The sequence below is a fragment of the Chenopodium quinoa genome, unplaced genomic scaffold (genome assembly GCF_001683475.1).
Source record: "Chenopodium quinoa cultivar QQ74 unplaced genomic scaffold, ASM168347v1, whole genome shotgun sequence".
In the NCBI taxonomy this organism is placed as follows: Eukaryota; Viridiplantae; Streptophyta; class Magnoliopsida; order Caryophyllales; family Amaranthaceae; genus Chenopodium; species Chenopodium quinoa.
This window is the reverse complement of record NW_018745666.1, coordinates 221,069-236,672: the sequence shown is the minus strand read 5'-3', so window position 1 is coordinate 236,672 and position 15,604 is coordinate 221,069. Positions and strand designations below refer to the sequence as shown.

At 35.3% G+C, this 15,604-nt stretch overlaps 3 protein-coding genes across 3 annotated transcripts; all 3 read right to left on the bottom strand.

The window, feature by feature from the left end:
• Positions 1–837: 837 nt before the first annotated feature.
• On the bottom strand, positions 838–9,015 carry LOC110717197. Its single transcript, XM_021895841.1, has 13 exons — positions 8,793–9,015; positions 3,972–4,063; positions 3,751–3,833; positions 3,430–3,556; positions 3,159–3,222; positions 2,882–2,979; positions 2,703–2,787; positions 2,385–2,508; positions 2,192–2,293; positions 2,042–2,106; positions 1,837–1,918; positions 1,624–1,703; positions 838–1,522 (listed from the first exon to the last, which is right to left on the bottom strand). The coding sequence occupies exons 1-13, from the start codon at positions 9,011–9,013 to the stop codon at positions 1,477–1,479; spliced, it is 1,269 nt and encodes a 422-aa protein (XP_021751533.1). The 5' UTR covers positions 9,014–9,015; the 3' UTR covers positions 838–1,476.
• LOC110717198 lies at positions 4,763–8,370 on the bottom strand. The gene is made up of 3 exons (XM_021895843.1): positions 7,978–8,370; positions 5,927–7,572; positions 4,763–5,825 (listed from the first exon to the last, which is right to left on the bottom strand). Exon 2 carries the CDS (start codon positions 7,567–7,569, stop codon positions 6,877–6,879), a length of 693 nt encoding a protein of 230 aa, XP_021751535.1. The 5' UTR covers positions 7,570–7,572; positions 7,978–8,370; the 3' UTR covers positions 4,763–5,825; positions 5,927–6,876.
• Positions 9,016–9,823: 808 nt separating the features above from the next.
• Positions 9,824–15,383, bottom strand: LOC110717166. Its single transcript, XM_021895806.1, has 13 exons — positions 14,906–15,383; positions 14,724–14,821; positions 13,890–13,972; positions 13,606–13,732; positions 13,286–13,349; positions 12,980–13,077; positions 12,807–12,891; positions 12,146–12,269; positions 11,660–11,761; positions 11,384–11,448; positions 10,714–10,795; positions 10,492–10,571; positions 9,824–10,376 (listed from the first exon to the last, which is right to left on the bottom strand). Exons 1-13 carry the CDS (start codon positions 15,148–15,150, stop codon positions 10,319–10,321), a joined length of 1,311 nt encoding a protein of 436 aa, XP_021751498.1. The 5' UTR covers positions 15,151–15,383; the 3' UTR covers positions 9,824–10,318.
• Between the last annotated feature and the right edge of the window lie 221 nt (positions 15,384–15,604).

The window sequence follows — 15,604 nt, the reverse complement described above, 5'->3', positions numbered from 1 at the left end:
AAATAATCCGATTATAAATCACTATCTATTCCTGTTTTAAACACGGTGTTGAAAGTTTTAACCCTGTCCTCTTCAGGTAGGCTTCAGCTATATGCCTATGGAGATCATTAACTAAGATCAAGTTACATTTTAAAAGCTGGAATCTTGATTCTTGAGTCAATGTAGTGATCATTTTTGGATAGTTCAAGTACTAATGTATTTTGCCACATAAGGGGACATACAATTAATGTTTAGAAAAGATGTTTAAAAATCAGGATCATTTTAATATGGAGTAGAGCAACACTTTTTCACAGTGCAAGATTTTCTTCTTCTTTTATGACTTATGAAAGTTATGATTTGTGAGTACTACCTTATTTTACTCCTTTATTTTTGGAAAGAAATATGAAAAGACATAGATGGTTGTATGTGTCAAATACTGTACAAAAGTAAATGTGTTAGGACAACTAACACCAATTATTAGCCAATTAACTGTGATGAAATTGAAAGGTGCCTAATTATCTCATTTGCAAATATATCATGTACAAACGTACATTTTTCAATATTAATTTAGAATATTTATCACATTTCATTTGCCTAATTGATCGGAAATAGCCTCTAAAAATTTTATTCCTAATGAAATAGTAAATCCGCAACATCAATTCATATTTCTCCGAATATAAAACTGAAGTTGATATGTTGAGAAAAAGGAAATAAGGAGGTCGAGAGTGTAATACACATTACATATAAGATTTAATGATTTGTGATCGACCAATTTATCATGTTTATGTAAGTATAGAATTATGAAGTATTGAAATACATGTAAATTTTACAATCTCATCAATGAATATTTAGTTAACGTAAGTATTTGTATATACTTATAAGCAATTAAGATATTTGCACCAAAAAAAAAAGCAATTAAGATATGTATAGAGGTTGTGAATTATAAGCTTTTTTGAAGATAGATATTCAAACAATGAAAAATAAAAAAGAGAAAAACAAGGAAATATGCTTCTTTTGAGAGGCTCTCCAATTTGCTGTTTATGGAGCAATATGATTGATTAGTAGGATTATTTGCAAATGTAGTAGTCAATCATCTATATAGTGCCATATGCAATGGGCCCATGTGAATTGACCTTCATGACCTTTAGTTTAGCCTTAACCTTTTGTCACTTGCCTTCTCCTTGTTTCAGCGGCCAAACACTCTTTCTATTTGGATAATATACTTGCTTTGTCAAATATTAATGTAATTAATTGTCAATTGTCATTTGCTAAAGCAATCAATTACTAGTAGATGATTTTATATATTTGGTAATGAAAGTTTAAGTTCAAAGTCTAAGCTAAGTTGTTCATTCCATTTAAACACCTTTTCCGTACTCAATTTCTTAGAAAAAAAAAAGACGGAGAAAGTATTTATGACAGTGACACTTTATTCTTATATTAATTGCTTGCTCAAATTAGTCAGTCAAGTTGAATTCAACCGTCCTCAGACGTATATGCCTAGGCCAGGCTATGTTGGGTTTGACTCTCCACCATCCAAGGAGGCCTGTTGAATCATGCAAAATAAACATCATGAAATCAGCCTAAGATCAAGGACCAAATTAAAGTTAAGCAACTAAATTAAAGTCAGTTCATTAAAAATTGTACTTGTTCATCATAAAATTGATCGTTCCTTGAGCAGCGCGCTCCAATAAAACATTTCTTGCCTCTACTGCAATTCCTTCAGGCTATATACAAACATTTTTGTTTAGCAGCAGCAAGTTTAACAGGAAAATTTGATAAATAAACACAAAAAAAGGCATGAAAAATGTACGATGTCAGTCCTCGAATCCTGACATTAAAGGAGTCTAAAGCATGTACCTCTTCTGGAAACCACACCCCAGGTTGTGTATTACCTTCTAAGACTGCTAAGACAAATGCAGCAACAGATTTTCCAACCGATCTGTGAACAATTATGTACGTACAGCCTTAAACATGATCGAGCTTCACATTTGTACTCTATATAAGCTTATAACACAAAATGTACAAGTATTAAGACTATCTATAAGCCTGATATGATACTTACACACACAATCTCTCATGAGTAAATAATCCGACTGTACTGTACCCATTCGAACATTCCAAATCAACCTATCAGATAGAAAGAATGACATAAATCATTTGTAAATAACCATCAACTAATTAATGATATGAAGGGACTGTTAACAGATTATACCCTCATTGAGATATGCTCCCCCACAATACCATCAACTGCGCGAACTGTAGGATTACACAACTCAACCAATTTCTCAATCTTTGTTCTGTCCCTTAAATAATCCTGCATAATCCAGTGACACAAGCTCATGGATGTATTGTATAACACGAAGTATGACATCCCGGTTAACCAACTGCAGCAATCTAAATTATACCAGTGGTAGAAGATCTGTCATCACGGACATTCCCCAGTTCCAAAAGAAGGGTGCAGTCCCTAATCTAGCACAGACAGTTGGTATTCCCAGAACTTCATGAGCACTTCTTACTTCTGGCAGATGTCTGCAGAAAAATCAGTATTCCTTGTCAAATTAAGTAACATCTTCTACTGAAAAGTAACAGATGCTATACATTAGGATCATAGCTTACAACAACATAAAAGGAACATACTAAGATGGTCGATAGCAGTTGAATGGAATATATTGTTCTTGACAGAAAACAGAAGAAAATAATACTTTTCAATATTAGTAACTTACAGCAAATATACATCCCTTTTATTAATTCCTTTTCCAAAATCGACATTAAGCATCCCACTATAAGGCTTTAGTTTGACCTTTTCACCTGATTTTACAACAAGACTTCATAGGATGAAACCTTTGATGAATGCTTATAACCATGTAAAACAAAAAAGGGTTACAAAATGGAAGAAGTTAACCTTTGTTGTAGGCAATAACCTCTTCTCCTAGAAGTAAAAAGCTTGTCGACAATACTGTTGGACCAGCACCTCCAGTACCGGATGTGTAGTAAGAGAATCTGAGAATAACATTCAACAAGCAATATTCCCAGTGAACTACTCACATAAGACCGTCTTAATCAAGTCAAGAAAAGAGCTGCATAAAACTTGAAATTAAGATCTACGCAGCACAAACTGTGAAGGTTGATCACGGGTTAACAAAACATAACAACGAAACTTTAAGAACAGAAATGATCACCTAAGCTTTTCAGGTTCACCCCTGCCTTCATCTCTTGCAGCACGAACAAGTTCTGCAGCCATCACTGTCATCATAATTCCAGTGGAACGAAAATAAAATAAGGAATGTCAATCAATCAAACAAAATATAATTGGAAGCAGACTCTTTGGCAACACTTAGGCTTGCACATGCTTAAAATTTTCATACCCCAAGCATGAATTCGACTCTAGAATGTCATGAACAGATCATGTCAACACAAAAAATATGGAAAGGACAATGAGAAAAAAAATACCATTGCTAACACCAGGGCAAATCCCGGCAGTTGTGATAGCAGGAACATTTGCAGCAATAGCATCTTTACAAAACGATTTGGCACGAGATGCATAATTTGTATCATCACAAACATCAATATATGCTGTCTGTATATAAGAAGATCACAAAAGTATGAGTCAAGAAAACACATACACAAAATGTCCCAAAAACGAAAACTAGTACTAGCTATTGACTCTTAAACACAATAATGCACATTAATACATAATTAGAATCACATTACAAGCAATCATCCATCAACAAAATCATCTAAGTACGCGCTTAGATTATGACCTCATCTCACCTTTGCACGAATAGCAGCTTCGAGTACTGAGCATTTTTCTGTCTGCTGGAAAGGCCCTGCAGTGTGAACTACAAGATCTACTTCTGAAAACAAAAACTGTAACAAAATTAATAATGTTCATTTTAAATTAAGTATGTGTCATGTACCTTATATTCAACTTTCCTATGATCAAAAAGTTAAGAATTGTTGTTATATATACTCTTAATTCTAAAAAAAATCACCTTGTAAAGCATCCTCTAATATTTCTGCATTATCTATATCAACCTCAACAAACTCCACCCCAAGATTTCTCACCATTGCTGCTCCTTTCTCCCTTCATAATATAATGGAAATTTTTGAAAATAACACCTTATCTTTTCAAAAAAATGGACTATAACACCACCTTTTTTCGTTTTTTTTATTATAACACCATCTAATTAAATTAAATTAAGAAATCACCACCAGAAACAGTACTCCGTTATTGAAACTGTTAATGGGGCCCACTATAACGGATACTTTTTGGAAACCTTTATACATATCTTCGATTTTCTTCATTAACGTTCATATTTTTCAATTGGGAAAAAAATTAAACCCTTGAATCTTTTCAATTGCAGAAATTAATTAACCAAAACTGATCTTAGCACTACGAATTAACATTCCTTGAAGATATCTTGGCTGGGAGTGCTGAAATAAGGTATGTACACCGATTTTGAATAAGAGTAGAACTTTGATTTTGATTAATGGAAATCTGAAATGCTATTTGCAATTTAATCGTTGATATACTCGATTGAGCATGCAATGGATTTATAATTGGAGTTAAACTTTTTTGAATTGGACCCATATCATCCCAATTTTAAAGTTAGGGTTCGTCCTATATCTAAATTGGTGGTTTTTTTATTTCGGGGACTGAGTCCTATTATATGTAATTCCATATTTAGTTCAGATCAATTGGATTTTAATGGAAGGTAATTTGTTGCAGGTGATGTCTTTCATGAGCTCATCTCCTTTGAAAGAGAAGAAGTGTCAATGTGCAGTGGTGTTCCCTTATCAAAGCTGACAAGCTGGACAAGGGAGAATCCTGGAAGAAAATTCAGAACTTGTAAGTTTTATGATCCAGTGACTGAGAGTAGAGGGTGTAAAGCCTTTGAATGGGCTGATCAACCTAATGGGACAACATGGCAAACAGAGGTTATCAACAATTTGTTGCTTGATAAGAAGTTGTTAAAGGGTGAAGTTAGTGACTACAAAAGGGAAGTGGAAGATCTAAGTGGCCAAATGAGGTGCTTACTCAATGAGGTTGACAATTTGAAGCTAAAATGTAAGGCCCTCAACTCTGTCAGAAAGAGAATGAGCAAAGATGGTGAGGGCAGGGGATGCATGGATCAACAGTTTAAACTATGGCTTGTTGGTATTATTTGTATTGTTGTTGCAGCTGTAGTGTCTTTTATGTTTAAGTAGGTGTAGTATGAGTAGGTTACTAATGTATTCAGTAATATGCAATGGACATGGGAGCACTGGTTGTTATGTATTGTAAATGAAGTGGGTTGAATCCACATTTGCTTTTAATGAATGGTAAAGTGTTTGCAATGTATGTTTGGAATGAATGAGCAATGTTTCAAATAACATAAACAACTTTAATAAATCACCCAAAGCAACAATTTGCACAAAAGTAGTTATATTGACCATTAAGCCAGAATATGCACAAAGTTTGGCAACAAAAGAGGCATACAAAAGACTTAAATCAAGTTATTTGTTCAAAACTAACACCACAACCTACTGACTTAAACAAACTAACAATAAAGCACCTAAATTATTGTCTGCAGTCATACAAAATGAAGTTGATTACATATTAATCACTGAGTAAGATTAAGCTTGTTAGCATTTTGAAGCTTTCCCCTCCTGGTTTGTACTCCAACTTAGCTGGTGGTGGCTGTTTTGCTTGCAGTTGGCTGACTAGAAGAAGGCCTTGTTTGGGCTGCATCCTGGGATTGTTGTTGTGATACTGGAGCCTTCCTTTTTCTCCAAGGTTCCCATCCAGGCCTCTCTTGTGGAAATGTCCTGTTGCCAATGTTGTTTGGCACAGCTCCAATGGCATTCTGTCATAGGTTTTTTTTTAAAAAAAAGAGGTCATAACTGGCGAACAGACATGTGCACATAAACATAAATTAGACAACATGTGCTAGCTAAAATGTATTACCTTCCTTGCAGCTCTTTCCTCCTTCTTCTTCCTTTGATCCACTACCCAAGGTGAGTTTAAGGGAGGCCTGCCTGCTGCTTCTGCTTTTTGTTCAGATGGCTCGGGAACAGCTTCAGCTTTGCAAGTCTTTGCATAATGCCTAAACCCACCACATTCAGTGCATTGGTTCTTCCTATGCTTGGGCTTCTGTTGCTGGGCCCCTTTTGATGATCCTTCATCCTGCTCCAACTTCCTTTTTTTCAGTTTAGGTCTTCCTGGTTGTATGGAAGTGGTCCTCTGACATTCACCCTGTCCCAATGCTTAGGACCTGGCATTGGCTGAATAGGGGGTTCATAAGCCTTCCTGTAGGTGTTTATGTTGTAGTATGGGTGCACAAACTGCTCAATATCAGATCTCTGGTCCATCACACATGCATAAGCATGAACACAAGGATAACCAGTATTGCACCTAACTACACCTATACATGTACAAAGGGGCATCCTACTTGTCTTTGCACTAAACTGACAGCCACATCTATTCCTACATTGAATAGTGATCCTAGTGCTGTCATTATGTAAGAAGTAGAATTCATACCTGTTTTCAATGGCATGCAATCTTAAATCTTTCCTCAACACAGTAGCATCCTTGAACTTCAAGTTTGAAACCAGTTTTACAGCCTTGGTGAAGTCAACCTTATCATTAAATACAGGACTATGGTCCTCTTCATCAGATGAACCACCTAAACTTCTTAACTCATCAGAATCTCCTTCATCTTCTACTTCAATCTGAACCTCAGCAACATCCAAGTTCTCACTAAGGCCCCCACCTTCTTTCTGTAAACCCTTTCTTAGTTTCTTGTCAACCTCCTCAAGAATCACCCCTGCATCTTGTATAAACCACTGCTTATCACCATCATCATACTCCTCTTCAGTTGGTTCCCAATTTATGTCAACATCACTACAATCATCACTTTAAAACTCCTCACTCCCAGATCTGTCATCATCACTATCACTCTCAAACAACAATTCTTTCCCAACTAGCTTCCCTTTCCCCTTATCCTTATCCTTCCCACTACCAGAAGCTCCAGACAGCCCTTTGCAAGTATCTACTTTCCCTTTTCCCTTGTTCTTTGTGGGAGGCAATATAGATCTAGGTTTGGGTGAGCTCTGTTCCCTTTGACTTTCATGTACATCAGTCTTATGTAATCTAGGGCTTCTCCTAAGCTGCAAACTCTTACATGCACTCTTCCCCTTTGGTACTACAGCCTTCTTTGGAGTGTGTTGGGCCTCAACAATATTGGGCCTCACTGATTCATCATCTGAAGACACAAACACTTCAACATACCCTTGCCCATTAACTGTTTGTAAAAGTCCCCTAATTTCATCTTCATTGACTATTTCCCTTTTCCCAGTATTGAAGGTTTTTCCTTTTTCCCTATACCAACAGCTGTAAAGAGTAGCCACATTGACACTAAAGTTGACAAAACCATGAATTGCAGCTTCCCTAATGTAAGGCACATCAAGCTTATTAACTTTCACACCCCTCCTCCAATAACATAACCCACCACAGTAGACAATTAAACTCTTTTTTTTGTGCACTCTCTTGGGAACAAAAGCACCCCCCACTCTAAAAACAATATCAACCATACCATCTGTTGTGGTCATTATCTAGACAATAAAGAAATGCAAAAACAGTCAACACAACTACCAAAAAGGAACATAAGTTAACATATTATATCCCAGTTGCACAACCACAAAGCAAGCACTAATTCCAACATAATTAACAATTCAGATTTACATCAATTTTCAATTAAAGTAAAGTACAGATAACTTTGCAACAAACTAATGATTCCAATTACACAAAAATCACACAATTAAGTTCAATGAAGCACTACATAAACAAAATTACCCAATTAAACCCTAATTACCCATAATTCAGAGTAATTCAAACAAAAGTTTGACTATTTTATAGTCAGCGATATTTTTCCCCAAATTAGCCCTAATCTGAACATCAATATTGCAAAATTGACACCAAAAGTAAATTCAAAGTAAAATACAAGTTTCATGTGGTACCTCTTTCAGATTCTTCTTCCTGTCGCTGTTAGAAACCCAGAAAAGTACAAGCTTTATGTAGGTCGAAAATGGCTGACGAATATGGCTGAGTTGTTTCGCTCAAACACTGACACCTCTCCTTGCAATTCACTCTCCCAACTACACAAATTATCCTAGGGTTTGATTCTGATTCGCAATTTTGGTGGTTGAATCTTTATCACTGAGAAATTAATGAGGGAATAGTTGAGTAATGAATGAGGGAGAGTGAGTAATGAAACAGGGAGAGAGAAAATCGAATTCAAGAACTCAAAAATTTGGAGGGTAAGCTAACCTGTGGGACCCACACACAATTTCCGTCACAGCATCCGTTTTCTGGTGGTGATTTCTTAATTTAATTTTATTAGATGGTGTTATAATAAAAAAACGAAAAAAGGTGGTGTTATAGTCCATTTTTTTGAAAAAATGAGGTGTTATTTTCAAAAATTTCCTAATATAATCAAACCAAACATTTAAAAATAATCCATGAATGTTAGCAACTTACTTCCTCGATTCGAAAACAGATGCATCACTTGACTTTTTGCACTTTTTTCATACCTCCCCTTAACTTAATTTTTTCTAATTTAATATATGATGTAAAAATCTATCTTAAATATATATTTTCAACGTGTCATTTTTCATAAAATTTACATTTAGAGATATTTAGAAATATTAGTAAACTTATTTAATTTATTGATGAGTAATTGAGTATATATATGTCAAAAATATAAATTCATTTATTTTGAGACAAAGGGAGTACGTGGAAACACAAAAACGAACAAATAAAGAAAGACAAATACCGATTTTGACCACCAACAACAATACGAAGTTGAGGAGAAAGCTTAGAAAGAGCAAGGGCGGTAGAACCGCCAACACTATCAGTACCACCCAAAAACAACACCCTAGGATTCGAAACCTTATAACTACCAGCAGTACATTCTCTATCCTTAACCGAGCTCGCAACCGCAGTCAACGGTGGCATTGCGGTTTTCAAGTTAAGGAGTAAAGAATAACCCGCCATAATTTTTCTCTCCTCTCAAATATGAGAAAATAATAGACCATGTATTATGTAGTCAATGTATACACAATACACTTGTTTAAATATTGGGTTCCAATCATCTGGGCAAAGTTAACGTAATTGGATGATTTGGATGCATGTGTGAGATGTGATGGAGATACCTAATCCATCAATAATTTAAACTTTCCAAAATTGTACGTTGGATCTTATGGCTCAAGCTCAACCCGTACCAAATTTTATTGTGTTGAATTGGTCCATGCACTGTAATCTTCATTTGCGAGAAATGTCACTAAATAAATACTCCGTAAATGTTTAATTGTTTATTGATGAAGATAAACTTGTATTTTCTCATATTAATAAAAATAGATGGGGAAATTTTATTAAGGTTCATCTTCATTATACTAGTGCAAACCACATTTAAAATCATTCAAGATTAGGTGGGATTGATGGTTCTTTAGTATACGGGAATAATAGGTTTGATAATTTATGACAACAGGCACTTCATGAATGATAATGAACGACTGAATGTAGGCATGTGCTTGTGGTGGCATTAGAAACTATTTGAAATCATGCTAGGCTTCAGACAATCAAAAATATCTAGTCTTTCTTTTAGGCACGTTTTTATTAAGAGAGAAGCAGTAGTGTATACGAAAAGTTACTACGAATATTTAAAAATACATAAAATGAAATATAATTATTTTTTTTTTTTTTTTTTTTTTTTTTTTTGGAGACGGGAAATTTCACTTTGACAAAGAAATATTGTCAAAAAAAAAAAAGAAATTTTTAATTTCAAGGGTAAAGTGTTGTCTTAGATAAACATAAGAAAGTATACTCGTACTATATACTTGGTATGATTTTATGGATTACAAATGGTAAAGCTGTAAAAGTAACTCCACATCTCATAAACATGGTTTATTTAAGTTGAGATCATTCCTTGACAGGTCTTCTAAGCAATCATTTACAAATCCAATTTCAAAACTATATATTGTCACCTGAATCATTTACATATTTCTCCAGACTTTCTCCAAACCATAAGACGGAAGTTGATGTAAGATGGTATAGTAGAGGCACCATCTTTCGTTACCATTCATTTGCTGAGTTGATTAAGCATCAGATTATAGATGCTTGAATGTCCATCTTGCAGACATTTGAAGGTAACTCATGGATCATGATTCAAACTGTTGTTTGCTAAGCTTTGTCATCGACCTCGTACACAGAAACAGCAAAGTTAGAACTGTCACTTCATTGTTGTATGGTGGTATAGAACTATCAGCTGAAACCTGTCACTCAAATTCAGTGCAGCATATCTCAGACATATATGCCTAAGCCAAGCTCTTTTGGGTTTGTCTCCACCATCCAAGGAGGCCTGTTAACACAAAATGAAGACCATGAATACGCCGAAGATCAAGAACAAAAACAGAACAATTAGATTAGTCTTTTAATAATGAAAAATAAAAAAATAAAATAAAAAAAAAATGTACTTGTTCATCACAAAGTTGATCGTTCCTTGGGCTGCACGCTCCAATAAAACATTCCTGGCCTCTACTGCAATTCCTTCAGGCTATATTTAAAAATAAACACACTTTTGTTCAACAACATCAAGTTAACAGGAATAATTTGGGGGAGGGGATGGGGGCCAGGTCATGAAAGTGTACGATTGAAGTTCTCAGGTATTTGACAATAGAGGATCTTAAAGTATGTACCTCTTCCGGAAACCATACCCCAGGCTGCGTACTACCCTCTAAGACTGCAAGGACAAATGCAGCAGTAGATACTCCAACCGATCTGTGAACAAGTAATACACTAATGGTGAAGCGGACTTTTTTTAGGAAAAGTGCCTTAAATATTCTTAACATTTGCACTCTTAAGCCAGCTATACAATATTGCAAGAATTAGGTGAAAAGGATCCCAAAACAACAGCAAAAGATGATAGCTAGAAGATTCCTGGTAGAGACACAGAAAAAGTCCTCAACTAAATTCATCACCAGGTAATATTACATCAATACTAGACCATCATACTAAAAGTAGGGTCCTGCCTTCTTACACAGATTGCAGTCTCAGAATATATTTCCACTCCTAGTATATAGTTCTATTTTCTTTAACAGCATATTTACGCATGTCAAAGTATCCTACACCTTTATTAGAAAGCATTATACCAGAGATAGACACTGCAAAAGTCCCATTAAATATTCTGAAAAGTCTGTTTTTAAATTCCAAAAGATTCAAGCAATGCTGCTTCTGGGAATGTGATGTCTTTTAAAATTTCATAAAGTGCAGCAAGCTCAACCCAAGCAATAAACACACAACCAGCATGTCAATTTTATACGGAGTAAGGAGTAACAGCTGGGCTAAAACTATAAACCTGATACTTACACTGACAAGCTCTTATGAGTGAATACACCAATTGTACTGCGCCCATTTGAACAATCCAAATCAACCTGTCAAATAGATATAAAATCGTAAATAGCCACTTACCTAACCTGGGGGAAAGCAGTATAGATGACCACAATTACAAGGGGATTGTAACAAATTAAGCAAAGCACTGCTTTAGTTGTACTATCTTACTCTGGGAGACTCGTTAGAACTTAGAATTTTAGAAGTGATACTAGGAATAATTTGTATAACACTAATCAGTTTACAGCACCTTACCCTCATTGACACACGCTCCCCTGCAATACCATCAACTGCACGAACTACAGGGTCAAACAACTCAACCAACTGTTGAACCTTTGTTCTGTCCCTTAGAAATTCCTGCATAATCCAGTCACATGAGCTCATGGTTGTATAATATGGTGTCTGGTTAACCAACTGCAGCAACCTACATGCACAGGTTTTTTTTTTTTTAATTCCTTTTAATGGTCAATACCAACATGCTGAGTGTTCAGTGTGACTTGTAAAAGATTATCAATGGCCTTCATAATATATACCCAAAAAATAAAATAAAATAAAATCAAATCAAAATATCCATCTAGCAATGAACCCTTTATGCTTTCTACTGAATTTTCTGGCAAATAACGTCAGTTTCTATGGGTATCTCTATGTAAGGCAATTTATAGTTTGTCCACTAGCCCAACAATAGAGCCATTGTCTACAGCAGCCAAAACTAGCAAAATAACAGAAGAGAATAAATTATACCGGTGGTAAAAGATTTGTCATTATGGCCATTCCCCAGTTCCAAAAGAAGGGTGCAGTTCCGAATCTAGCACTGACAGTTGGTACTCCCAGAACTTCATGAGTACTTCTTACTTCTGGCAGATTCCTGGAGAAAATATACTATTTCTTATAAATTTGAGGGACATTCTCCAGTTATACACTAGGATCATTAATGGCTGCACAAAGCAAGCAAAAGTTTGATACAGCCTTTCCATGGTTCAAATAGATGTTTTAGTCACAAAAAAGGAGAAGAGGATTCACCCCTAAGCCAGCACCTGGATGCAAATCGGTGTATTGCACTCATGAGGGTAATCACGGAGTTCAATTCAGATAATTAATAAGGAAGCACAATTAAATACACTCAAGAACCGTAGCTGTATGACCTTGCATCTACTAAGTTTTGGACCTGGAGACAGATCATTTGAAGGGGCTATAACATTTCCAGGCCAATAGATATTTAGAAAATGTAAATATTTTTATTGCCAAACACAGAGATCAAATGTTCAAAACAACCCAGCACACATCTCATATCCAGGTAGCCAAAAAGGCAAAAACAGTTGAATGAAATTCACAATAATCAATGAAGTGATCTAGCAACAACTAAGCCTTAGTCAAACAAAAAAATTTCACATTAGTAACTTACAGCAAAAATACATCCTTCTTATTGACCCCTCTTCCAAAATCAACATTTAGCATCCCACTATAAGGCTTTAGTTTGACCTTTTCACCTGTATTCCCAACAAGACATCATGAGATGAAAAGATTGCTAGTGAACACGTATAACAACATAACGTAACAAAATGGAAGAAAGAAAACCTTTGTTGTAGGCAACAACCTCTTCTCCTAATAGTAAAAAGCTTGTAGACAATATTGTTGGACCAGCACCTCCAGTACCCGCTGTATAGTAAGAGAATCTGAAGGTAACATGAAACAAAAAAGACCCAGTGAACTCACATTAGAAGTCTTGCATAAAGGCATGCAAACTAACATAATCAAGCAAAAAGAGTATGGAACACATTCCATGCCAGAGATATGACAAGAGTTACATGAACCTTTATATCAAATGTATTTAAGGTTGATCACAAAACACGATATCAAAACCTCAAGAACAGAAATGATCACCTTAGCCTTTCAGGTTCACCCTTGCCTTCATCTTTTGCTGCACGAACAAGTTCTGCAGCCATCACTGTCATCATAATTCCAGTGATATAGGAAAATAATGAGTTAGGACTTAGGAGTCAACCAAACAATAAATAAACAGTAGAAAGAATACTCATTGGCAACACTTAAGCTCGTAAGATTTAGTTAATCATGTGTAACGAAAATCCCCCGTAACACAAGGTAAATTAGACTCTAAAATGCCGTGAATAATTTCATGCAATGTTAAGAATATGGATGGATAGGGAGAAAAATGAATAGTAAAAATGTTCAAATATAAGAACCATTGCTCACTCCAGGGTAAATCCCGGCAGTTGTGATAGCTGGAATATTAGCAGCAATTGCATCTTTGCAAAATGATTTGGCACGAAATGCATAACTCGTATCATCACAAACGTCAACATATGCTGTCTGAAAGAAGATTGCGTAAGTATGTGTCAAGAAAACAAAAAAAAAAACTACGAAAAGCCAAACTAGTTTTGACTCTTAAACACAATGAGAATAAAAACAAGCAATAATCCGTAACATAACCATCTAAAAAAAAGCTTAGATAATTACCTCATCTCACCTTGGTACGAATAGCAGCTTCAAGTACAGGACATTTTACTGTCTGCTGGAAAGGCCCTGCGGTGTGAACTACAAGATCTACATCTGAAAAGAAAGCAGCAAATGTTCATAACATATATAATGCACTACGTATTAATAGTCGACCAAACTAAAATATATTATAAAATAATATCAGTACGTAACTACATACTACACATAGACGCACACAACAATACAACATGATTATAAAAAACATGATCCCCTAAACAACTTGTTAGGTAGTTGGTAGCTGGTTATAAATAGCGGTAATGGGAATGAATTCACGTGTACATTAACAAGCAAACAACATTCTAATGTCCATAGCAATGCAATCTCATCCCAAATTTGTGTTTTTCTTCATAAATTTCCATTACTTCCCAATACCACCCCAAATAATTTGAATGGCAATGGAGATTTGTGAAAGAATAATTTAGCATGAACAATCATTGCCACGGGAATGGACCTTGATTTCTTTCATGTACAAATTCATTCTCATCGCCACCATTTACTACCACTAAACAAACGGTGTGTAGATATCAAATCAAAGATATAAATTATTAGAGGCCAAATCGCCATTGGCCTTGAAAATTGGATTAGCTGCAGAAATGATCAGTAATCAAATACTTCAACTTTGCAGCATTTACGGTTACATGCGGCAATTTACTAAAGTAAACTGAATTAATTGGCTAATTTCAAACTGCAATTGTACTAATTAAAATTGAAAATTTTAAAATTTAAAATTTAAAATTCAATAATCTAGCAACTCCATTTCTTCCACCACATTTAGTTCAAATTCCAGAAAATATAGAAATAATACCTTGTAAAGCAGCGTCCAATTTGTCCACATTACCTATATCAACCTCAAAAAACTCAGATTTCTCTCCAAGGTTTTTCACCATTGCTGCTCCTTTCTCCCTTCATAACCAAATCAAACAATTAAATAAAAAATAAAAAAATCTATCACAATTCACAAACCCTAGAAATCTGGAGAAATTTTACCGATTTCGACCGCCGACAACAATACGAAGTTCAGGAGAAAGCTTCGAAAGAGCGACGGCAGTAGAACCACCAACTCTTCCGGTACCGCCCAAAACCAAAACCCTAGAATTCCGAATTTTATCGCTGGAAACTGCGATATCAATCTTCGGCTTGGAAATTTCTCTCTCCTTAACTGAGCTCGCAAAAACCGCCATTAATGGCGCCGCCGAGCTTTTGAAGTGTAGGAGCATCGAACCTCCCGCCATATTTTCTCTCTCCTCCCTGAAATGAAAAATGGAAGATGATGAACTGAGAGGAGTAGTTGCTTCGGTTATCTTAGTTTATCGTGGTTGATGACGTGGCGGTTTGTGAATTTGGTGGTTTTGAGTTTGTATACGTGTCATCGTTTGGGATCATTTTTTATTTGGTCTTTTTTATTGGGCTTCATGATTTGGGCTTAACCTCAATTGTGATGACCAAGTCCATGCCCAATAAACATTTTTCCTAATGGCTTAATGAATGTAATATGTATGTTGAGATTAGATATACTCCCTCCGTATTTTTTTAAGTGATACATATTGACCGACACATAGTTTTAGGCAATTTAATTGACTTAAATAAAATAAGAAGTAAGTGGGGTAGTGGAGTATTAAAGAATTGTTAAAAAAAAATAGTGGGGTTAATAGTTTATTGAAAAGTAATGAATGTGCGATGAAAGAT

Coding starts and splice junctions, on each gene's coding strand:
- LOC110717198 (XM_021895843.1), bottom strand. CDS start 7,569: ATGACCACAACAGATGGTATGGTTGATATTGTTTTTAGAGTGGGGGGT.
- LOC110717197 (XM_021895841.1), bottom strand. CDS start 9,013: ATGGCGGGTTATTCTTTACTCCTTAACTTGAAAACCGCAATGCCACCG. Junction 2,107..2,191: donor GGGAGCATATCTCAATGAGG/GTATAATCTGTT, acceptor TCTATCTGATAG/GTTGATTTGGAATGTTCGAA. Junction 1,919..2,041: donor ACTCATGAGAGATTGTGTGT/GTAAGTATCATA, acceptor AATTGTTCACAG/ATCGGTTGGAAAATCTGTTG.
- LOC110717166 (XM_021895806.1), bottom strand. CDS start 15,150: ATGGCGGGAGGTTCGATGCTCCTACACTTCAAAAGCTCGGCGGCGCCA. Junction 12,892..12,979: donor GGTTGTTGCCTACAACAAAG/GTTTTCTTTCTT, acceptor TTGGGAATACAG/GTGAAAAGGTCAAACTAAAG. Junction 10,572..10,713: donor GGGTATGGTTTCCGGAAGAG/GTACATACTTTA, acceptor TTTTAAATATAG/CCTGAAGGAATTGCAGTAGA.